General features: G+C 39.5%; 1 protein-coding gene across 6 annotated transcripts in view; it reads right to left on the minus strand.

Moving 5' to 3' along the window:
- The window catches only part of ntrk3a (neurotrophic tyrosine kinase, receptor, type 3a), a 95,687-nt gene that overhangs the window by 52,045 nt on the left and 17,679 nt on the right, over window positions 1-25,963 (minus strand). For 5 of the 6 annotated variants that reach the window (XR_014277896.1, XM_082541295.1, XM_082541296.1 and 2 more), the window contains exons 2-4: window positions 21,604-21,678; window positions 15,229-15,300; window positions 8,885-8,956 (exon numbers count right to left, since the gene is read on the minus strand). Coding sequence is in view for 5 of the 6 variants with exons in the window: in XM_082541295.1 (XP_082397421.1) it covers window positions 8,885-8,956; window positions 15,229-15,300; window positions 21,604-21,678 (219 nt within the window). In the remaining variant the exon portion in view is untranslated. Of the gene's footprint in view, window positions 1-8,884; window positions 8,957-15,228; window positions 15,301-17,324; window positions 17,412-21,603; window positions 21,679-25,963 lie in introns of those variants that run through there. The other variant, XM_082541297.1, reaches the window with a different exon arrangement.

Consider the following 25,963-nt stretch of genomic DNA (forward strand, 5'->3'; position numbering starts at 1 on the left):
TTGAGACTGAACATAAAAACAATAAATAAACATAAAAACAACAAATGTCTCACGTTTTGTTGTTGCCGCAAAATGTTGTACTGCTTGAAATTCCAGCTCTTTATCCTCTCCAGGATACTTGAGGGTGCATGGGAGTTTGCCCAACCAGTCTACATGTGTTTTGTGGACTTGGAGAAGGCATTCGACCGTGTCCCTAGGGGTGTCCTGTGGGAGGTGTTGCGGGAGTATGGGGTGTCTGGCCCATTGCTACGGGCCATTCGATCCCTATACAACCGTTGCAAGAGCTTGGTCCGCATTGCCGGCAATAAGTCGGACTCGTTCCCGGTGGGTTGATGGGCTCCGCCAGGGCTGCCCTTTGTCTCCGGTTCTGTTCATAATTTTTATGGACAGGATTTCTAGGCGCAGCCAAGTGGCGGACGGCTTTCGCTTTGGTGGCCTCAGAATCTCATCTCTGATTTTTGCAGATGATGTGGTTCTGTTGGCTTCATCGGGTGAGGGCCTCCAGCTCGCACTGGAACGGTTCGCAGCCGAGTGTGAAGCAGCGGGAATGAGGATCAGCACCTCCAAATCTGAGGCCATGGTTCTCAGCCGGAAAAGGGTGGAGTGCCCACTCCGGGTCGGGGATGAGTTCCTGCCCCAAGTGGAGGAGTTCAAGTATCTCGGGGTCTTGTTCGCGAGTAATGCGAGAAGGGAGCCGGAGATCGACAGACGGATTGGGGCTGCAGCTGCAGTAATGCAGACGCTGCACCGGTCCGTCGTGGTGAAGAGGGAGCTGAGTGTAAAAGCGAAGCTCTCAATTTACCGGTCGATCTACGTCCCTACCCTCACCTATGGCCACGAGCTGTGGGTAGTGACCGAAAGAACGAGATCGCGGATACAAGCGGCAGAAATGAGCTTCCTCCGAAGGGTGGCTGGCCTCTCCCTTAGAGATAGGGTGAGAAGTTCGGCCATCCGGGAGGGGCTCAGAGTAGAGCAGCTGCTGCTCCACATCGAAAGGAGCCAGCTGAGGTGGTTTGGGCATCTGACAAGGATGCCCCCTGGGCGCCTCCTGGGTGAGGTGTTCCAGGCATGTCCCACCGGAAGGAGGCCCCGGGGCAGACCCAGGACACGCTGGAGAGATTATATCTCTCGGCTGGCCTGGGAACGCCTTGGTATTCCCCCGGATAAGCTGGAGGAGGTGGCTGGGGAGAGGGAGGTCTGGGCCTCTTTGCTTAGGCTGCTGCCCCCGCGACCCGGCCCCGGATAAAGCGGATGAAGATGGATGGATGGATGAATCAATGGTACGGAAGTGGAGGAAGCAAGAAGAATGAGTTGAGTAAAGTTTGACTTATCTGATTGTTTTGTTTTGCTTAATGCGCCTTATAATCCTGTGTGCCTTATGGTCCGAAAAATACGGTATTTAAAAACCTTTTGTTACCCAATCTTTCCTCCATTCATTGGCATAGGACACAGGTGTCGAACTCCAGGCCTTGAGGGCCGGTGTCCTTCAGGTTTTAGATGTGTTCTTGATCCTACACAGCCGATTTAAATGGCTACATTGCCTCCTCAACATATCTTAAAGTTCTTGAGAGGCCTGGTAATGAACTCGTCATTTGATTCAGGTGTGTTGACCCAGGGGGATATCTAAAACCTGCAGGACACCGGCCCTCGAGGTCTGGAGTTCGACACCCCTGGCATAGGATACATTTTCATTGCTCTACAGATGATACCCAACTTTATTAGAAACCAGATACTTACTCTGGATGGCATTACCTTGGCCCAGTAACACTGTGAGGAATCTTGGAATACTTTTTGACCAGGATATGTCCTTCAATGCACATATTAAAGAAATTTGTAGGACTACTTTCTTCTATTTGCGTAATATCTCTAAAATTAGAAATATCATGTTTCAAAAGGATGCTGAAAAACTAGAATTAGAATTAGAATTCAACTTTATTGTCATTGCACATGTCACAGGTACAAGGCAACGAAATGCAGTTTGCATTCATCCAGAAGTGCTTTAGCCATGATATAGATATATTACAGTATATATTAGCAATAATATAGATATGTGAGTATATTACAGAAATGGGTCTATTATGGTATGTTATAATGTACACGGTATGAAGTATGTTATGAATATGCTATAACTATAAGTATGTACAGGCTGTATTGAGTACAAGCTATGTACCGGCTATAAACAGGATATAAATATGAAAAACTATACAGAAATATGAGCTATACAGCTATACAGAAATGTGAACTATGCAAGTTATAAACAGTTCTAGATTTAAAATTTATCGTATGTACAGAATGATTATTTACACAGAATTATACAGTAGTGCAGTTAAGATAAGTGAGATATGTGGATAATGTCTACAGAGGCTATATAAAGTGCAAGTGGTTGTGAGTGGTGGTTCAGTCCATGTTATTATTGTGTGTATGAGGGTACAGTTGTCCATTGTGTGTGTAGGTGGTTGTGGGTGTGTGTATGTCCAGTCCATGTGATAACATGGGTCAGATGTCAGGAGGCAAAGTTCAGGAGTCTGACAGCTGTGGGGAAAACTAGTTCATGCATTTATTACTTCTAGGCTGGGCTACTGTAATTCATTATTATCAGGTTTTTCTTGAAGCTCCTTCACTTGAAATCACTTGAAAAATTTGTATTCAAAATGCTTGGAAATATTTTGCCCTTCAGTTTTCAGGCTCTTCTTTTGTGGATCCAGCTCCCAGTTTAGACGTGGGAGGGAGACACATTCTCAACTTTTAAGATTAGGTTTAAATCGTTCCTTTTTCCTAAACCATATAGTTAGGGCTGGATCAGGTGACTCTGAATCCTCCCAGGCTTCTTGGGGTTTCTCATAATGCACTGGGCGCTTCTTCTTTACTTGCCTCTTTCTACTCTTAGTTATTATTAATTTCTGTCTTTTGCATCAGATGTCTGCACCTTCTGCCAGAGGTTTTTTTTTCATCTGACAGGGAATTTTTTCCTTCCCACTTTTGCCAAGTGCTTGATTGTTTTGGTTTTCTATTATTGTAGGGTTTTTATCTTAAAAAGCACCTTCAGGCAACGGTTGTTGTGGTTTTGCGCTATATAAAATTGAATTAAATGTGCTATTAAATAATAAATACACGGCTGCATTTTTTACAAGCACTACAAAACAGATGGGGAGATGTGTCCGGTTTGATGCTCAAAAGCTACTTATTTGGTGCCAGTTCTTTACAAAATGGTATATTTATATCAATAATTGTGCATCATTGTCAAATCTTTTGATCACTAGTTATCATTATTGTCTGAAAACATTTCTATATTACACTTAAAAGAAATGGAGAATGTTAAAAAGGAAACTATCAATACATTATTTGTTTATGGGAATAAACATTTAATACATTTGTATTAACCTCTGCTTTAAACCAACATCACCAATGATGATCCTCTACACTAGAGCAGGGCGATATGGCCAAAAATATTTATCACGATATATATATATATGAAAATTTGCGATAACGATATAACTGACGATATAATTGATGCGAGACAAAATACAACTCCACAACATTACTAGCGCAAAAAGACAACCTTCCATTTATTTTCACTTAAACAAGAAGCTGTTTTTTATGTACATTAAAGCTTTATAAAAACGTAACAGTGCAAATGCAAATTCCTTGCTGAAAGTTTAACCAAAAGGCATTTCCAGTAGAAATGGGCTGACATATCCTGAGCATAACCATGTATAATATCCACTGAAGTTAAAAAGAGGTGCTTTGCAACATTAAACTGCAGTGTGCAGTACGTATTTTTCGGACCATAAGGTGCGCGGGATTATAAGGCACATTAATCGAAACAAAGCAGTCAGATAAATCAAACTTTATTAAACTCATTCTTCTTGCTTCCTCCACTTCTGTACCTTTGATTCATTAATGTTGAATTCTCTGGCAGCGGCTCTATTCCCATGTTGTTGCAGTATATTAATGACTAACCTCGTATTGTGGATGGATTATCTCAGTTGTTCTCCTGACTGAAGTTTGGTCCGTTTACAGTATCCTGCCATGCGATTGCATTTGTCTCTAACCATGAGGAGCCTTCATGTTAACTTTTATAAGTGGAAAAGTGTTAGTGTTCGTCCTCCAGCTTCACTGTGTATGTTATGCTAACATAGCTGTGTCGCTAGCGATCACGTAGCACATCATTGTATACCAGCTAGCCCAACTTCAGTAACCCTACAAACGTCACTGCTGTTTAGTTTCCTGTCTTCATTTATGTTGGAAGTGATAGCAGAGCTGTACGTTTGAATTTTTTCAGAAATCTCTCAGTCAGAACATGCAATATCATGCTTAGGTAACTAGCGAAACTAGCGAGCTAACGTCCGCTAGCTTCCTGCTAACTTCTAACTCTGTTAAATGTAATAAATTTTGTTTTCATGGATGCCTGGAAGTTAAACTTCATAGATACACCTGGTAAAGCAGCAATTCTGATCGTTTTATTAAAGATGAAAGAATTTAGACAGTTTTTAAACTCTCAGTGATGCTGCAGTGTTCTTTTGACCTGAACGATACGGAGTTTAGGACCCAGATTACTCCCAGATTTAAGAGCATCTTAGTCCGACAAATACGACAATTGTTGTGTATCTGACGGACAAACACCAAACCAGTTCCACATCACTGAAGTTGCACCATTTTTACAAACCAAATCTGGTTCATCTGTTTCACTCAACAATCGGCCATGTGCATATGAAAACAAAGGCTCTGCGCATGCTCGTTTTACTCATATTCTATCGCGATATTTCATTTTCCTATCGTTGCCTAACATTATACCGGTATTACCGTGAACGGTATAATATGGCCCAGCCCTACTCTACACCATATTTGGGTCAGTTTCTTTTTTAAAATCTTTTGGGTTTTTTCAACATTGGGTTGTGCAGCATGACCTTATCCCCCAGAGTGAGAATGTCAGTGTTCTCTTCTAATGTCATGTTCTAAGGTGTCTGAGGGAGAACCTTCAGAGGAAATGATGTATGGCATCATCTCATGCCTATCTCAGAGCACACTGTAAAAAACACTGTACAAAAACTATTTTTTGTTCATCGCTTACCAAATTTGCCATGCTGAAACTTTATAGATAAGAATACAGATAAGAGAGAAGCAAATAGGGAGAGATAATATATTGGGTTATTCTCACAAAGCCTCAAACATAAGATTGGCCAAATCAGCAAAAGCTTGTAATCTGTTCTTTAAACTTTTTGATCTTCTATATTCCTATTATTATAATGTAATATTTATTTTACTGGATGCAGTCTTGCACCATCTAGAGATTTTTCTTTAGATGCACTTGTGGTATCAATTTGAAGCTCCTACATTGCATTCTCCAGTTATCATATTCAGAATTTAGGTGTCTACGCCACTGATGGGGTGATGACACCATCGGTCTTTTATGACGGAGGGGTAAAAAGTTGGCAGTATTGAAAATACTGCTTGCCATGGCTATCTGTGGTAAGCAGACAAAATGCATGATATGTATCAATTCTCTCCTAAACAAATAAACCTTCTGAAAATATTGCAGACAAGTTCTGGATACACTACTATAAACTTAAACGCAAAAAGAAAAACACAAAAAAACTTCAAAAACTGAAAATGATTTGGATAATAAAATGAGAGAGTCAAAAATCAAAAGGAGGATCAACCACTGAGAAGAGTGAAAATGTAATAAAACATGGCCTTTGTATCATCTGCAAACTTAAAGTCTAAGTTGCTGGTGTCTCAGGATCAGACAAAGGCTACGTTCACACTGCAGGCAAAAGCGCAACAAATCCGCCATTTTTGATCCTATGCGACCCATTTCCGGTCATGGTATGACAGTTTGAACAGCACAAATCCAATATTTTCAAATCCGACCTGGGTCACTTTCGTATGTGGTACTGAATAGGGCTGGGTATCGTCACTGATTTCTAGAATCGATTCAATTCCGATTCACAAGGTCCCGAATCGATTCGATCCACGATTCGATTTAATTCGATTTAATTCGATTTGATTCGATTCTGGGAAATTTTGACAGTCAGAAATATTATAATTCGACTGGTGCGTAACAAGCAAGCGAATAATACAGAAAGAGAGAGAGAGAGAGAGAGAGAGAGAGAGAGCTGTGCATGAAGTGTGATTTTTATCCTGAAAAGTCAGCAAAAGTCAGAGGGAATTCATGACGATGTTTATGTGAAGCGTGGTTTGGATCTTCTTTTGCTGCTGGTTCGGTCAATATTGTTTGGAGAGAGATGAAACTAACAGCCATATGATCAGCGCAAAAAGGCAAGGCAAGGCAAGGCAAATTTATTTGTATAGCACAATTCAACAACAAGGTGATTCAAAGTGCTTTACAGAGACATTAGAAATAAAAAAAAAATAAAAAGCATGATTTAAAATTGATTAAAACAAGCAAACAAACAAACTAAACACACACATTTCACATCTGTTCGCGCGATCTGAACCCTTATCGTAAGGGGAGCTACCAGTCCTTCTGTGGACGAGCTACTTTCTATTTTAAATTCCCTGAATTTAAAATACTCTCTAGACCCAGTCTAGACCCAGTTGGGGAGCTACCCAGAGCTCTAATCCCACACCTGTTCGCGCAATCTGAACCCTTATCGAAAGGGGAGCTACCAGTCCTTCTGTGGACGAGCTACTTTCTATTTTAAATTCCCTGAATTTAAAATACTCTCTAGACCAAGTTGGGGAGCTAAAAAAAGGGCGTAAACACACAGCGCGGACCCGCGGATCAGAATCAGCGAGCTGTCGGCTTTCAGCCCCGACTGTCAGCTGAGAAAGGCGACATCTCACTGATTCTGATCCGTCGGCGCTGTGTGTTTACGTCTTTGTGCAGAAGCCGTGTACCTGCTCTCATTTACTGTCTTAGCTGTTTGGTGGTTGTTGAACTTTTGTGATCTTTCACCTGAGATTCTGGCATTTCGGGCAAAATAAATTAATATTAAAAAATCGATTCAGGATTTTAATGAATCGATTTTACGTTATCCAAGCCAGAATAGATTTTAATCGATAAATCGATTATAAAAACCCACCCCTAGTACTGAATCCGATACATATCTGATGTTTTAGAAAGCAACTGCTGTTTGAATGGTCATGTCGCATTAAATCCGTCCTTTATGTTACTGACACAAGACAGAAGCCAATTATCAGCGCCGGAGAAGACAAATGAGAAAGCATGGCGGCGGAAACTGGAGACGGAGCAAGTCAATGGACAGAAACTGAGGTTTTGGACTTGATTAACATATGGGGGGAAAAAAAAACATATGGGGAGACAATTCTATTCAAGCTAAATGACTCCGTGTCCATATAAACCTCTGAGGTAGCAGCCACTGCTCCAAACAAGGCTATTGTTAAAGCACGGACTTTTTTCTCAGTGTCCTTCTTTCTCTAATTCATTTGTCAAAATTCTGTCGGTTACAACACCTACTAGCTCTGTAGCCACCATTTTTACTTCTGTAAACAGAGCGGGTTGTGTGTGACGTCTTCTTTTCCTCATGTGGGCCGCTTTGAGGGCCGTGAACCGCGTTTGCTGTCACATTTTATTTGTAGTGTGAACAACCAGACAAAAAAAAAATCGGATTTGATCAAAAAACCGAAATAGACCTTTTAGTGGGTCTTGGATGAGTTTTGAACCACTAATTTGTATTCTTTCTGCAGAATGCTGGTTTTACTGAAGTGAACTCCCTGCATCTTTGTATACACAGTAAATTATAGTGCATTGTTAGTATATCACCCTGTGATTGGGACATCACAACAATTTGCCTCATTAAGTAAATCTGACTATCATATAAAACTTAAATTCCTCTTATTTTCCTTTATTAATCTGCCGTGTAACTCATTTCCTTCTCTATGTTCAGCATTTCTATGACTGCAGAAAAATTTCCTCCATCCATCAGTTATCCCAGCTAACCTGAAGTAAAAATTATGGTTATCCTAAAGACTGCAATACAACAAAGTACATTACTAATGAAAACTGATTATACAGAAACTTAAGCACATTTTTATCAGTTAATATAGATCATAATCTCGAGGTCATATAGCATTCTGTCCTTCATCCAGCAACTACTCAAGAAGTAGTTTTTATTCCAGCATTACAATGTTCAGAGTTCAGCGGGTCATTTAACAAAAAACAAACAAACACAAAGAAAACCTCTAAATTTATCACCAGGTTATGGCATGAAATGGAAAATGCAGCTATAACGAACATGATCGACTCCACTTTGTTTATTATGCTGATGGTTTTAATGAATGTTTGGATAGCCAGTTAAAAGGAAGAATTCTTACTTTGAGTTATCGATTATGTCACTAGTTAGCGAACAAACTAATGTAAGTCTATTAGCCACAACCAACCAACCGCATGACGTCATGTTGTGGCGTTGTACTGACAGAAGATGGCGCTATGCATGTTTTTCAAACTTTATCTTCGGGCACTGATTTCTTAAATCCAGCGTCACAGACACTGTTCATTTTTGAGAGCAGAGCTTAAGGGTGTATATTAGCCTGTATGTGTGGAGCATTTCATGTTCCCTTTAAGGTTGGTAGTTCGATCTCTAGCTGCTCCAGTCTCCATTCTGCATGCCAAATATCCTTGGGCAATGTTTGAATGCATGAATGTTAGCTAGAAAGCACTTAGGTGTAGATAAAATTGCTTGTATGAATGTTTGTAAATGGGTGAATGAAGTGTGTTGTTTAAAGTGCTTTGAGTCTAGAGTAGAAAAGGTGCCACTGAGGTGCCATTTCAGGACATAACACAATTCACTGATCATATTAACTCGGTTGAAAAAGACATCAACCCATTTCCTTGCAGATGTATTCAGGTCTACTGTGTGTCAGCAGCAATGAACTAAGAAAAAGACATGGGTCTACTTACAGCTCCAAAAGCGGCAGATGTTCAAAGATCTGCCAGGACAACGTGGTCAACATGGGGTTCTTGGACAGGTTTCTAAGAAAGAGAACAAGAAAGTAACAGAGAGTGTCAGAAACCTCACTTCAACGTGACAATAAAAGCTCATGGATGTTAGGTTTTCTACATGATGTTTTGTAATGAGTGCAAAACACGAGGGAAAAGTGAAATTCATAAAAGAGCAGAATTCCACTTAGGGTGTTTAGTCAGTTTAAATCGACTCTGGTTCATTTTCCCACTTAATGAAAGTTGTTTGAGCAGATGTGAACAGTAATAGTGTTTCTGACCACTGGTATACCACAACTGTACCCTTTCAACAGCTACCAAACGTTAAAGGACCTAGCTTGTATGAGCCTTATGGGATATTTATATAAAGATCCTCCAGCCTCAAACGGTATTACCCTTCAAGGACCTGCAGTTCAGAAAAGCGCCCCTCAGACAGCCAAACCCATCTGTTCTCTGATTCGATAGTTAAATTTGTGATTGACATGACATTGACCAATCAGCTGAAAGGAAGAAAAATCGGGTCAAAATCCATACTTGTAAGTTGAAACCTGAGTGCAGCGTTTCACACGTATTTTTTGGCTATGTCCACACACAAATCTTTTTTACGCACACACAAATTCTTTTTACACATATAAATCCTGATTTACAAGTACAAAATATTTATGACCACAATTTGAGCCCATAGCACTCCCTCACAACTATAGGAATAAGCCCAGGTTTCTCTTCAGTGCTGCAAAGAGGCTGACAAGGAATCAGAGCTCTGTTTAGCCGAGTATTCCTTTAACTTGAAATAGGCAAGGCAAGGCAAGGCAAATTTATTTGTATAGCACAATTCAACAACAAGGTGATTCAAAGTGCTTTACAGAGACATTAGAAACAAAAACAAATAAAAAGCATGATTTAAAATTGATTAAAACAAGCAAACAAACAAACTAACTAAACACACACATTTCACACCTGTTCGCGCGATCTGAACCCTTATCGCAAGGGGAGCTACCAGTCCTTCTGTGGACGAGCTACTTTCTATTTTAAATTCCCTGAATTTAAAGTACTCTCTAGACCCAGTCTAGACCCAGTTGGGGAGCTACCCAGAGCAATAGTGAGGACTTCACAAATTTCTTCATAATTAACCATAAAGAACCAACCATTCCTCAGATACATCATTAGGTACAACCACTTTTAAAATAAAGAACTGCTGATATTTACTTGTATTGTCTTTCCTCAGTGATTTTTCAGTCACTTCAATTACTTCCTCCAAACCATTAACATATCTACTTGACTCCAGATCCTACCATTAATTCATTCTTTAATCTGAAATATGATCAATCTTTATAGAGATCTGTATCACATGCTTTTAAGGTTGCAATAATTACACCACTTTTTTAAAAAGCAAAGGCTTTTTAAATTAACTGATCATCTACAAAAGAGCAGTTTATTCAAAGAGTTACATTCAGCATTTAGAGTTTACCACAGCTGCATGTTCTCCTTAAATTGCTGGCTGCCTTCTTATGGCTTCTTATCTTCTTATGGCTCAGTGTGTGAAGAGGACTCTCCATGTACGTGAACAAACCAAGGATAATTATGGAGTTCCACAGGGTTCTGTGCTAGGACTAGTTCTGTTTACATTATACATGCTTCCCTTACGCAGTATCATTAAAAGTTATAGCATAACATTTTCACTGCTGTGCAGATGACACATAACTTTATCTATCCATGAAGCCAGATAACACACACCAATTAGTTAAACTGCAGGAATGTCTTCTTGAAGACATAAAGACACAGATGACCTCTAATTTTCTGCTTCTGGCTGTCCCTCCCCAACCCTGGTTCTACAGGAGGTTTTTTCTTGTTAAAATGTACTTTTTCCTTCCCTCTGTCACCAAAGCACTTGCTCAAAGGGGGTATATGACTTTTGGGGTTCTGTCTGTTTTCTTTGTATTATTGTAGTGTCTTAACCTTCAAATATAAAGTGCCTTGAAGCAACTGTTGTTGTGACTCGCTGCTATATAAATAAAATTGAACTCAGTTGAAAACAAATACTAGTGAGCTTATGGTCAATGTACTAATTGATTACTTGTCCTGACCTCCTTTGATAGAACACAGAACAGGTATTTAAATAATCACCCTGCAGTGGTTTGAATCTCATTTATCTGCTTCCATAAGAAAACTGTGAAAACAGCAACACACACACACACACACACACACACACACACACACACACACACACACACACACACACACACACACACACATCAGATGTTCTGCAGTATGTTCTTGCTTTCATCTGAACTTTTGTATAGTGATAGGATTAAAGCAGCTGATAGTGCTTTGTCCTTTTCAGCTGAGAAATTAGAGGGTGGAAGAAAACACAGAGAAGGAAAAAAACAGAAAGAGGAACAAAAAAATTTGGAGGAGAGGAAGAAAAATTTATTAGAAAAGCGAAGCTGACTGTTTGAAGAAGAGACTACCACTCACACCACAAGCAGTGATGAAGAATATGTAGCCCACTGAATGCACACTACTGGTCAAAAGTTTTAGAACACCCCAATTGTTCCAGTTTTTAATTGAAATTTAGACAGTTTAAGATTTCATTACACTCTGAAATGAAAGCATAGTACAAATAAGCAATTTGAGTTAAAAAGAGAAATTGTGGAATAAATTTATAGACCAAAATGTATTCTAAACCACCTTTGGCAGATTTAACAGCTGCACACACCCGTGGCATTCTTTCTACAATAGAAATAAATTTTCAATATTAACATTAATGAAACTATTAGTAATAACAAATATTATTAAGAAATTTCTTCCCATATCTTTTGCAGAAATTCCCATAATTGTGTGGCACTTGTAGGTTGCTTTGCTTTCACTCTTCTGTCCAGTTCATCCCAAACCAGTTTGATGGGGTTTAAGTCTGGAGACTGTGCTGGTCACTCCATGTTTTCAACTGACTGTCTTGTTCTTTTTTTCCCTAAGGTAGTTCTGGCATAGACTTATGTTTTGGGTCATTATCTTGCTGTAGGATGACCCCTGATCAATTAGGCGCATATCAGAGGGTATTGCATGGCGCTGCAGAATGCTGTGGTAGCTGTTTTGGTTCAGTGATCCTCTCACTCTGTACAAGTCAACGACCCTGGATCCAGCAAAACAGCCCCAGACCGTCACACTTCCTCCTCCATGTTGGACAGTTGATGCCACACACTGTGGAACCATCCTTTCGTCTACTCTACGGCGTACAAAGATCCTGAGTGATGAACCAAAGATTTCAGATTTTGATTCATCAGTCCGTAATACCTTCTTCCAGACTTGAGTAGTCCAATGATGGTGTTTAATGGCCCAGAAAAGCCTCTTTGTCTTATTCTGACATCTTAGCAATGGCTTTCTTGCTGCAACTCATCCTGTCAAACCTGCAGCTCAAAGTCTTCTCTTGACAGTTGACAATGAAACTTGCTCACTACGACCTCTATTAAGCTGTGCTTGAAGCTGTTGTGCTTTGAGCCACCTGTTAACTCTCAAAAACTCACCCTCTGATTCAGTTTCTTTTCCTTTTTATGGTGAAGGAAACTGGAATCACTGACACCTTGACTTTCTTTGCAATTTCTCTGTAGGAAAGACCTGCATTTATAAGTGTTATGATGGTCTGTCTCTCTTTCATTGTTAATTGCCTTTTTCTTGTCATTTTTGTAGCAACACAGAGAACTATTGTTCTGCAGTACAATAATGTTCCATTGATACTAATGAGGGTATGCTGCAACAGTGTGTTCCAACATAAACCCTTATGCAGACAGAGGGGGTGGTAAGTAATCCTGAAAAGTTGGAACACCTGTAGGAATTAGTAGCACCAGCTTTCAAGACTTGATAAACCTTCATAGCTGCAGAACAGCTTTACATTGTTGACCCATTTTGTGTTCGTTGAAAAAAGCTTTTTTGTATAATTCTGAAATGTAGATTATTTTTCAGTTTTAGGTAACCTTAGCTTATCTTTTTCAATCTCTGGCAGTTCACCACTTACATTTGTACCATTTCAAGCTATCCATTGGACAAACCTGCTGTTGAGGACTGCGCTTGAATATTCCCAGTACATTTATCTGACAGCTGTAGCTTTTAGCTAATTCTAATCACCAAAAGAAATATAATTCTCCATCTTCTCCAGCAAAGTTCTAGGTGCAGCAAAACTTTTCATTTCAGATTCTGTGAGAGTAAATGAAGTGCACATGACAATTAGCTTTCTTAAATGGGATTCAGTTTTAAGTGTCATCAACTTGTCCATTTCCTGCTACAACAAACCAAAATGCCCACTGCTCACAAACAATAAACTCTGTTTTTCTCTTCTGTGGTCACAAATTCTTTGATTTTGTTCTATTTGTTCCTCTCCTCTTCTTTCAGCTGGTGATGTAAGAGTGTTTATTATTCATAGCTGCTGAGATCCAATACCTCATCAGTATTCCACTCAGGATTGGGAGAGAAAAAGCATGCAAGAAATATAAAATACATATTTTTTTATGTAATTTCTGATGAGTCTTTAATGCTGTTTGACAAACACCATTAAAGAGTCGAAATGTGATCTTTGGATGTATTTTGCTGTACCCAGTGATTCACAATAGAGGTAAAAATAGAAAATATAGTGATGATAAAAATCCAGGTCTCATTTTATAAAACCCTCCTTATTCCTGTCAGCCTTTCTCTATACAAACCAGTAATCACAGATCTTACTGGCAGCATTTCCTGCTTTAAAATAATTTAGAGCATAAAAATTACATGAAATTAGAAAAAAAAAAGTATTTCACTCACAGTACTGCACACACTACCACAGTGTCATAATCACTACAACTGATCATATAAGACTAATATTCTACCATTCTCAAATTTCTGTTTGTACTAACGACCATTGTGTTGCATGTCATGCACTCTGAGGATGGTGGGACTACAGATTTATCTTCAACCTTCTTAACACACACACACACACACACACACACACACACACACACACACTAATTTATATTGCTCAAGAACATAAGTGTGTGATGGTAAAGTGCAAACTGCATCCAGCTAGCCAAGAACCCAGACTGATATTAAAGCCGAGTGAATGCTGACCTCAGCCCAGCAGTCTGACCCTGACCTTTAACAAATAACAAGGGGTTAAACAGTCTGTATTTCTAACTGTTCATGTTTCTAAAGTAGAATCGCTGTGGCTGTCAGCTTTGTGTTCATGCGTAAATACTAAGAGAAAGAGTATGTGTCTTCATAGTATAGGGATTTGTGTTGGTATGTGGGACGATAGTCTGTAGGTTTATATTATAAAATGGTAAATATGTTTCAGGTCATTTTACAAAGGAACAAGAAAGTAATGTAATATGTAACAAATTACTTTCTTTGGAGAGTAATAATTACTGTAACGAGTAATGTGCAATAGATTACTTTTTTGAGTAATGACCTTAACACTGATCACAACAAAAATGGGAAATGCCTCCGACATGCACAAACATTTGTCCACACAGCATGCAATTCCTTGGCGAAACCAAACAGCCACTCCTTAAACCATTTGATTTTAGAACTGAAGCAGCCTCTTGGATGAGAGGTGAAACATCTTCACAAAACTTTAAAAAGTCCAGTTGCTTTCTTTCCAAGCTCCTGAGACATAAATAAGGACAGCTGTAATATTAATGCATCTACATGTGATCTACATCTGAATCTGTGATGGGAGTTTATGGGTAGTGGAATCAGTGCAACACTCCCTATACTCATGGATCCATGGATGACTGCATATATTACAGTAATGCATATCTGTAGTGACTGTAGTGAAATCTTATCTGAGTACAATACTAAACACAAGCACTGGTGATTAGTATGTGCTATTTTCAGAAGTGACAGATGTGAAATGACAGGTGTTGTTGCGGTCAGTCATTCACTCTGTCTGTGACACAATACTGAGTGTGTGGTTGTTTCATGTGTCAGTCTAAGTTCTGTCTGTTCTGCTCACCAAACCACTAATTGTGCTTCAGTTTTAATAGAGTTCCCTGCTTGTAAACACTAAAAAAACTTTAAAGGGACACAATGTTTATTTCCATTAATACACTCTGCTACTAGTTTATTAGGTTTTTTTATCAGTCCAATTCAAAAGTGTCCTGTGTTACTGTGTTAAAGAGACAGTCGATATGTGCAGGGTGCAGCATGGACAGGACAAAGGGTTTGTATGTGCCCAAAAACGGTAAGTGTTTCAGTATCAGTATTATCAATCAAGTTTTTGTGTGTGTGTGTGTGTGTGTGTGTGTGTGTGTGTGTGTGTGTGTGTGTGTGTGTATACTCACATGTAGCGCAGGTGTGGGTTCTTGGAGAAAACGCGAGCCTGGATCGTATGTAGGTTGCTCCTCATAATGGTTCTACCACACACACACACAGACAAAGAAGAGAGAAAGCACTTTGAATAACTTTCAGCTCTGTTACTCTGACAAACAGACAATTAAAAATGAATGAACGAATGAGCAGATAACAACTTAACAACTCGAGACGATTTATAGTTGGATCAAAATCAGGTCAACTACACAACAAATGTGAAAATCAGTGAAAGTATATTATTATTAGAACTTATTATCCCACTTCTGACAGTGAGTTTCTTGCTTGAAACAGCGCCAATGAATGGATTATTTTCCATTTTTGCTCGTAGTACATCTGTATATTTGCTCTCTGCTTAACTTATATACAGTGGCTTGCAAAAGTATTCGGCCCCCTTGAACTTTTCTGCATTTTGTCACATTACAGCCACAAACATGAATCAATTTTATTGGAATTACATGTGAAAGACCAACACAAAGTGGTGTACAAGTGAGAAGTGGAATGAAAATCATACATGATTCCAAACATTTTTTACAAATAAATAACTGAAAAGTGGGGTGTGCGTAATTCCAATAACATTGATTCATGTTTGTGGCTGTAATGTGACAAAATATGGGAAAGTTCAAGGGGGCCAAATACTTTTGCAAGCCACTGTATATGTCATGTGAAAGTGTATGAAGAGAGCTGCACAACAACCAACATTTAGCATATACCTGTAGAAGCAAAAGATTTCAGCCAATTCTGGTCCACTTTAAATCCGGAGGGGAAAGTAGGCTGTGCGAGTTAATAAGCAGCACTGCCCAACCGTTGAGGCAGCAGTAAATCTGACAATTTTTAAAGGTCAATGGCCAACAACTAGCACATTTTGCTACTCACTCTTTCACCTGTACTGTAACAAATGTTATTTACAACATTTAAAGAAATAAGTTTGGTCTCAAGAAAAGTGAGGCCAAAATTAAGAAAGGTGTTGTTGCTGGTTCTAAAAATCCATGATCTGATATTTAATGATGAGTTAAAAAGGAAACTCAAGTCAACTGAATGAGTGGCATGGGAAGGATTCATACAGGTTGTCAATCAGAGCACACAATTACAAAGAGCTTTGGATAACATGAAAGCACATCAGCTAATGAGTGACAGAATGTCAGTGAAGATGCACTTTTTGAAATCACACTTTGACTTTCTTCCACCAAATCTGGGCGATGTCAGTGATGAGCTAAGGCAAAGATTTCATCAAGATACGAAGGTGATCGAAAGTAAGTGATTTTGGTTTTTTTGGAGATCTTTGCTATTCCACAGTGTTAAGCGCACTAATTAATAAACTAAACAGATTTACAACAATTTGCTCACCTAGAACATGCTGAAAATCATTTAATAGGAAATTATATATCAGCACAGTATTATGTATGTCTGTGAAATAAAGCTATAATAGAGGCTATTTAGTGTTTTCTATGAGAAACATTAATGGAAATGGTTGTAGAGTAATAGCCTCCAGAGAACCAGCCTATTCATTGATGTCCTCTGTGATGGACATTTGTTTTCGTTCTCTATCGTTTGACTTATTTGAGCTACTCTACTAAGTCTTGATGTACTAAAAAGAGTACAACCTGGGCTTTCCATTGATTTCTCATGTGTTTGTGTGGCCTCTATTAGATCCAAAGAGAAAGGAAATCACAACAAAAGTTCAATGGAAAGATTCTTTTTTCCACGGTTCTGAGGAGGAAAGTCCAAACGATAGTGAGCCTTTCTAATATTTCCCTAGAAGTGCCTCTTAGTCCTTAACCAAACTCTTAATACATGTTAAGATACACACTGATTTTAGACAGCAGTATGTCATTTTGAACTCAAAAGCATACAGGAGTTATGGCAGCTGGGATGAAACAAATCTCATCTATAACTTGCATCTTGTTGTGGAGACAACAAATGTTTAGCATAACAAGAAGAGAAAAGAAAGAAATGGAGGATGATAAAAGAAAAAAATTGACTGGTCAGAGATGCACAGAAAGAACAGAGCAGCTGTGTCTCTTGTTTGGAAGTTTTATGGTTCATTAAAAAACAAGTATGATTTGAGTACCAGTATACCCCAGTGGGTTGAGCAGCCGACCCAAATGCTGAACGGCTACTGCAGATCTGATTCCCCATGCCAGGACATTCCCTGCGGATCATTTCACTTGCTCCCTGTCCATCCTTTCCTGTCTGCACTATTGTCCTGCCAAAAAAATAAATGAAAATTTAAGGCCAAAATTGAATCTTAAAAAAAGCTGTAACTATAGTAACCTATTGCTAGTAAATCATAATGATTTAACAAAGTGAAGAAAAATTCGATGTGGAGGCCAGTGAAAAGCTGCTCTGTTGTTTGTTTTAAGGCACAGTAAAGCCACATTTTAGGTGTGGCCAAGTGACAAAGGGTTTTTGGTTTGGTGGCCTCAGGATCACCTCTATTTTGGGCGGATGATGTAGCTCTTCCGGCTTCATCAGGTGCTTGCAATGGTATTGGTTGAAACCAAAAGTGAAGCAAAATGACTGTACAAAAGATGGACGACCTGGCTCCACTTCCTCCCACTATGCAAAATTGAAGCCAATATGTATTGCTCCAGGGGACTGTCATCTTATATAAGCTCAAAGATATAAAATGATCACTTTTTAATCCTAGTACAGCATCGAGTCAGTCAAACTTCTGGGATGTTGATCTGGTAAGTTAATTGGCAGAGGGGGGTGTTGATTGGTTTCAGCTTCGTTGGTATAAATTAAATTAAAGATGCACTAGAGAAGAAACAATAAGAGAACCGTGGAGCCTGACTGGCATTTGCCATAGAGTACCAGAATTGGCGGGTCCACTACTGGCACCCTGTGCTTTTCACAGATGAGAACAGGTTCACCCTGAGCACATCTGCGGTTAACATTATGCTGCCTGTAACATTGTTCAGCATGACCGGTTTGGTGGTGGGTCAGCAACGGTCTGGGAAGACATGTCCATGGAGGGACACACAGACCTCTACAGGCACCCTGACTGCCATTAGGTATGAGGATGAAATCCCTGGACCCTCTGTCAGAACCGACACTGCTGCAGCGTCGCAGTGCAGTGAGTCAAAATCACTCAAATGCTCATGCTTTCCCATTTTTTTCTGTTCTTAACACATCAACTTTGAGCACAAAATCTTCATTTGCTCTCTCATAGGATGTCAACAGTTCTACAAAAATTTGGATTTGGTTCATTCTTCATGTATTGGATCAAAACACTAAGCAGTTCTCAAAATGCACGTGTTAGGACAAATGACCTTACTTTCCAAAGCTTCAATCTAAAGAGGGACACCAGACAGCGCTGTCTGCTTTCAACCTCAGTTTTAGTCATTTTCATCAAACTACTGTTATGGAAAAATTCTAGTTTATCCTCACATTTAGATTTATATGTTTAGAATCTTACTGTATGATTTTTGTATAAACCTTTGCCTGCTTAAGATGAAGCAAGTGTGTGTCAGTATGACCTCACAAAGAACTGCTTAGCTACGCCTAACGATATTGTGGAAGGACGAAACTCCCAAGATGACCGATGTCAGGAGCTTCCTGGGAAAAGATAGTGGCAGTTGCTCTCTGCCCAGCAACAGCCCGTGGGACAGAAACCTGTTGTAACTAAAAAGATGCAGAGAGTTGTGTGTGGAGGGGTATAAAAGAGGAGCTGAGACATCCCAAGGGCAGAGCTGGCATGACTGTGAACTGTGATGGTTGATGTGTGTGTTGGCTCTCCTGCGCAGTAATAAATAGCTTGATCACAGCTCTTTCCATGTTGCAGACTTTATTTACAAAATTCCATGACACTACTAGCAGCAGCAATCCGACAAAATGTAGATATAAATAGATACAGACCACAAGATAAGCCTGTATGCTGATGATGCATTACTGTTCCTTGGGAACTCACAAACCTCTCTTCTGAAGACAATCACACTCATAGATAAGTTCTCATCCATGTCAGACTACTCCATTAACTCAACAGTTCTGCCTCTGAACTGTAAATTTCAGAATACCTCCATCACTACACTACAGTCGGGCAACATTAGGTATTTAGGTATAATTTTTTCCACCAGCCTCTCGGTATGATTGAACCATATCCCTCTAGTAGAAATGGTAGAAGATAATCTCACGTTTTGGAAAACTTTACCTATAGCACTCAATGATCAGTCGTCACAATTAAAATCTGCCTAAAATAAACTACTTGTTCTCACTGATCCCTAACAAACCATTTACTGCCTGGTTTAAGACACTGGACTCAAACATCTCAAGTTTGAAAACTCTACAAAAGCCAAAACACAATGGTGGTTTAAAACTACCAAATTCTTATTATTATTTCTTATCCAATAGATTGCTTATATGCTTCAAAATGCATCAAATCAAGCTCGCTAGGTAGCCCATGGCTGGACCTAGGACAAGCACTCTGTGGAAAAGTAAAAATCTCTAATCTGCTTTTCATAAGGCATAAACCTTTCACCATGGAACGAGAAAGGGATAAAACACGTAGGAAATGTTATTCAAGGGGAAAACTTTAATGCCATTTCATTTAATTTCAGGAACTCTCATCAAGACATGGAATCAGCAACACTAAGTTTCTTGATTATCAGCAACTGAAATGTATCACACAGGAAAGATTTAATCCCGATCAACTGAACTTAGAAATACCTACTTTGGTAACAGAATTTTTACATTTCTGTATATCAAAATTTGTAATAAAAGCTTACTGTATATAGTAAGTTTTTATTAAAAAATGATGATTCAATCTTCCGACTACAAAGTGAGAGTGATATCTTTCCGTCAATCCAAATCACAACTTCTGAACACAAATACGCTTAAATACATTCAAAATGACTAAAAGCCCTTCTTACAACTTATACAATGTACTTGTACAAATATGCAATATACAAAGATGACCACTGCTGGGACTGGTGTCACACCTGTCTCCTCTATTTTAATAGCATTCTAGTTTTTCACACAGTCATGCTCACTATTTACAACTCATACACTCACTCAGTATAGAGCGAATGAGCTAAACAATTTCTTTAGCAGGCTTAGTTCACAGAGATGGTCCTGTACCACAATGCTGTAAAATACTCAGTTTAGCATCAACTACCAGGCTGCAGTCCATGAAAAATTCTCACTTCACATTACCCTATTTTGTAGTCAACTGCCTATCAGATGTAATTACTCAGTTGAATTTAACCAATGACTACACCCTGTAATACAATAACTTGTGGAGCTGGTGGACTTTCAGCATGTCACATCGCAAAGGAATTTTGCTCACTCTTTTTTTAATATGTAGCTCCTTGTTGTTTTCCTTTCTATTTTAAAAATTAAGGATTTTGCTTTAATTTATTTTGAAAAACTTTAGCTATTTCTGATACCAACAGAACAATTGCACGTAGAGGAAACACATCTATTACCTATTGTTGGAAGAAAAATAACTATAAAGCTATGCAGGTTACTTTAAGTTTGTTTTCCTATTGAAATTCTAATACCATGATAGTGAAAGAATGTTTATGTCATTAGTCTACCTGTATTTATGGAAGTAAATCTAATTACAATTAAATATCTAATTGAATGGAATCAGTGAAATAAAGTCCTAATAGCTTTGACAATAGTAAAAGTAAAAAACAAAGAAAAGCTGGTTTAAGTAAGTCACCAGCAATTGGGGTGAAAGCAAACCAACCTATTCATGCACTGTTAAATGCTGTTTTCCTCGACGCCCTCTCTTACCTAGATTTGAAATAAATGACAAAGGCAACTCCAGACTAGCCATTTGTGTGCATGCATGCATTGAATTCTGCACGTAATCTGCACCACAAATTATTTTGCTACCACAATAAAACAGGAAGTGAGGGAAACAGACATAGAACTAAACATGGGGGAATTAACACAGAAGGGAAAGGCTGGAAAACACTAAGGGACTCCATAAAGATTAAAACAAACTGAAGATATTTAATAAGAAACAGGATTTGAAATTCAACACACAACTATGTATCAAAGCACTGCTAACAGCCTTACTGGACAATATTGTTTACTTCCCAAGTGGTCCAGCTCCAAAGTATGCTGAGGTGCTTCCTTTCATCTGCTGTAGACTAAACTGTGAATTGTGAACAGATTCTTTCCTGAGATTGGGATATCTCTGGGTCTAAATATTATTAGAACCCCATGCTTGGGTCAGTGGGTCTTTGAAGTGTGCAGGGCTGCTTGAACCTCTTTAGAGGAAACATTTGCTTTTGCGCATGTGTTTTTAAAGCACTGGTCTGATCCCCAAGAATAAAGTTAAATTTCACTGGCCAGACATTTCAGTGATAACATGTTGTAGAAAATGCCTTACTACTTACAGCCTCTGTAAGCCGGTGTAGAGCTCCATATCGAAATCCCTCAAGGTCTGCAGACCAGTCCAATTCTCGATGTGTCTGTAAAGGAATACAGGCAAGACACTGTAGTAGGGTGTATAATGTATCAAGTTACAAGTAACAAATTAATAATCTAACAATTTATTTCATGGATCAGATTTGTTGGGCTGTTTATTCTAGGGTGACCAACCGTCTCTTTTCCTATATTCTGACAGAGGACCCGTGTGTGTGACATCACCCCCAAACTGCTGCTTGTTCTGCGCTCACAGACAGGACAGACAGCGCGTAGCAACGCACCTAATGATGTTTAAAAGATCCCAAAGCGCAAGTCCATCTTTCAGACGAACTGCAAAAGAAATTTCCCTCGTACCGACCATAGCTGGATGGTGATTTTTCGTTTTTATGGGCCGATGGGGTTTTTTTTGTAACGGTATAAACAATGAAAGGTGGTGGATTGGCCAGATGCTGGCCGATGTGTAAAAATAACTCAGTTGTTTGGTGGTGGCTGTGGCGGAGCTTCCACAGAGGTCAGCAGGTGGATGAGGGAAAGGGGAGGCAGGAGGAGGAGAGACCCGAGGCGGTTGCAGGTGAAATGAACTTCAGGTAAGAAGTTATGACCTGCAGTCTGAGTCAGATATAAACCAAATTTAGGTGGAGTTTATTTTCATTATTGTTAGGTATTTTAGTACCATGGGAGCATTTACTGGATATTGTTTTATAGTGACATTATACAGGAAAACTCTGTCATTCAATAAGGCCCCATTGTTTTAGTTATTTTTCTCTTTGACCCAAGAATTGATGTGTGAGAATCACAGGCTGGTACAAGGTTGAAATACCACAGAGATCACTCCCTCAGCTACATTAGTTTCTTAATCTTTTAGACGCCTGTTGAAGGCCAAATGGTTTGTTTCAGATTTCACTAATGAAAGAACTCTTCGTTTTGTGCCTTGAAAATATGTCGCTGAGATAATCACAATTGTAGCTGAACTGATACACTACACAAAGGATGCTTCTTCACCCAAGGGCAGGAAGACGCTGCCTTATCTTGGTCTGTACTGGTTTAAACTGATAAATCTGCTGTCTCATGAATTTTACCCTCTATATAAACTGTTGTACTTGTGAATAAAGTTGAGTCACTTTGGGAAGACAATCTGAAGCAGTCTCTGTTTTCTTGTTCTCCCAAGCTGCTCCCGAGCTCGTACTAACACGCTGAATGGCATGCTTGAATATTACTTGAGAATATATTTGACTGTGTTACAGACTAAGGGACATTCTCTGCTGATAGGTGAAGGTACATTCTCTGCTGATAGACGTCCACGCCTCGAAGGAAGTCGATCCACGGATTAGGCCCTGGAAACCGTTTCCTTCAATTTTGGTGTCAGAAGTGGGATCCTGACGAAGGTAGGCACTCGTCTTTTATTTTATAAGACTGTGTTATGCCTTTCTCAGTGATCCACATAGAAACGGGATACGCTGACGAGGCCTTCTTCAGTGGCCCACATAGTAACAAGTGGGATACGCTGAGGAGCCTTCGTTAGTGGCCCACATAGAAACACAGGAAGTTGCCTGTTGTTTTGTAAATAAAAGCAGAAAGGACACAGGAAGTTGCCTGCTGTCATAAACTAAGAAGTTGCTCACCAGCAGAAAGGACACAGGAAGTTGCCTGGGGTCATAAAACGAGAAGTTGCTCGTTAAAAAGTGAGAAGTTGCTCACTAAAAAGATAAAATTGCTAGCAAAAAATCAAGTAACCTCAGGTGTGCCACAGCAAAAATAAAAACTAACTTAAATCCTTCAAAGCGTCCAAACCCCTCTGGAAATCACTGACCATGGGTCAGAATAATTCAAAGACCTTAGACGGGTCCGATAAAAAATCAAAATTAACTGTAAAACCGAAAAAAAATAAAATATAAAATCACAAATAGCGGCTCAGTACGACTCCCACTTCCGGTTACGTTTAACCCACGCTCGTGAATCAATGAAGACTTCCATGATTACGTATCCAGAACATGCGGAAGTGCTTACGTGACTGATTTCGTCTCGAACTTAAGAACTGTAAGTTTAATGCATCCTAATGTATTTCCGGAGCCCTATCCCAAACGATTATCGCCAGAAAACAGGTCAGTAGAAATGTTAAATACTATTTGTGATAAGGAAAGTAGGCTGATTAAAAAGTCCTGTAAAAAATATATGATAGAATGTCGTGATGTGACCAATCGCATGCTACCACTATGGAAAAAAGGACCCGAGCCAGATGTAAATGCTTTAAATCAAGCCAGTGTAGGCTCTAGTAAATCCACTGCAGAAAAAACTAGCCTTATATGCCCATCCGTTCAACCTACGGCTCCGCCGCCTTATGATGAAAAAACAGAATTAATAGCCGCTGCGGCGGCTGCACGTCATCAGCGCGTATATCCTGATATAACAGCGGAATCACAAAAGAGTGAGGAAGGCACTGAAATTACACCTAAATCAGAAGAAGATGACTGGTTTAACCTAGATCGAAGACAGGAACGAGAATACACTGAACGAGAAAGAGAGTTACAGGAACATAAAAAGCAAACAAAACAGTTAATGGCAGAGTGTGAGGAAATCATGAAAGATCCTTTAACTGAACGTACGGAAGCTGAACTGCAGCAAGCCGTTTCCGTCATAGATAATCATGTTCAGCGCCACACTAGAGTAGCGAATGGTTTAACTGTGCCAAAAGCAATAACTAACACCAGAAATTTAATAAGGAACTACTTAAAGCAGAAAAAAGAGGAAAAAACTCAAGAGGGCCCCCACAAAAACACCCGTTATAAAGAAAAGCAGGGATCACAATTTAATGACGTCAGCACCTCCCTTCCGTTCATGATAATAGGGGACATGTGTTGCATTCAACCCCCTAAAATTTCAGAGTTAGCAGCAACCATTAAAGAACTTCCCGATCCTCTACAAAATCCTACAGCCTTTGTTTCTGCATTACAGAGAAGTACCAGATACCACCACTTGGGTGGGCCTGACTATAGATATATATTATGTCAACGAATTCCAGGTGTGACTGAATCTCAGCTTATTGAAGAAGTAGAGGAACTAGACCCTAAAAATGACCAAGCAGCCAACACCACCTCGTTTTTGTGGATAAACGATGACAAAATCACAGCCTTTTTTCAAAATCTAAAGAAATTTCTGCTCACAATGTCTAGAGATAAAATTGATTTAAATGCAGTAACCATGTGTAAGCAAAAGCCAGATGAATCCATTCTAGTTTTTATGAAACGTTTCACGCACTGCTGGACTAATGAGGCATGCATGCCTGAAGGAGGAAATGATCAGATTTTCATAACAACATTCTTAAACAATATTCATCCAGAATGTTCACAACTATTGAAGCTGACTGCCACTGATAATCTCTATGACATGAAAATAAAGAACTTTATCACACTTGTCAAAACAAAAGCTGGTGCAGATCTTTTCCCCAACAGCACGAAGGCTAAAAGTGTTAAGATGATGTTGAATTTTGATGTTGAAGGCTCAGAGGAAAGTGAAAAAATGATGTATGCAGGGGCCCCGCCCCCTCAACAAGCGCAGCAGGGAGATTTCAGAAGGAGAGATAGGAGTGGAGACGTATGTTTTTTACTGTGGAAAAATAGGACACTGGAGGAGGGAATGCAAATCAGCAGCACGTAGGTCTCAACCACAAAACACAGGACCAGCTCCTGCCACTAGGCGTCAGCAGAGCTCTTACAGACAAGGTAACTGGCAACGCAGACAGGAATCACATCAAAGAAACGGCCCCTTTGCACTTAGGCAGCAACCTTATAATCCACATTTTAATCCCCATCCATATGATAACGAAAGACTGGACCAACCATAGGGAGGCCCAGGTGATGATGAGGGACAGTGTGAAGCACTACACACGATGCTGCATTTGCAATTGTCCCGTAACACAGAAAGCTTGCCCAGGTTAGATATAGAGATAGGTGAAAAGACTTATTCTTTTTTAGTTGACAGTGGAGCCACTAAAAGTTCACTGTCTGGAAAATTCTATAGTGGGCCTGTTTCCTCTGTGTGCATCAACACCATGGGAATAAACGGAACTCTAGTGCAATGCCCCAAAACTCATTCTCTAAAAACACGCTGGGGCCCAAAACCAGACGAAATTACATATCATCCATTCATAATTATTCCAAACTCGCCTGTGAATTTATTAGGCAGAGATTTAATGGCAAAAATGAACTTGTGTATTTCATTTAACACAAAGGGTGAAATGTTTGCAGATACTGATAACAGCTATGTTTTCTAATGCTCTTGCAGACGTAACCGCGAAAGCAGCTGCTGCCTCACAGCAACCACCCAGAAAGG

Source organism: Aulonocara stuartgranti, assembly GCF_965226115.1.
Source record: "Aulonocara stuartgranti genome assembly, chromosome: 7".
NCBI lineage: Eukaryota > Metazoa > Chordata > Actinopteri > Cichliformes > Cichlidae > Aulonocara > Aulonocara stuartgranti.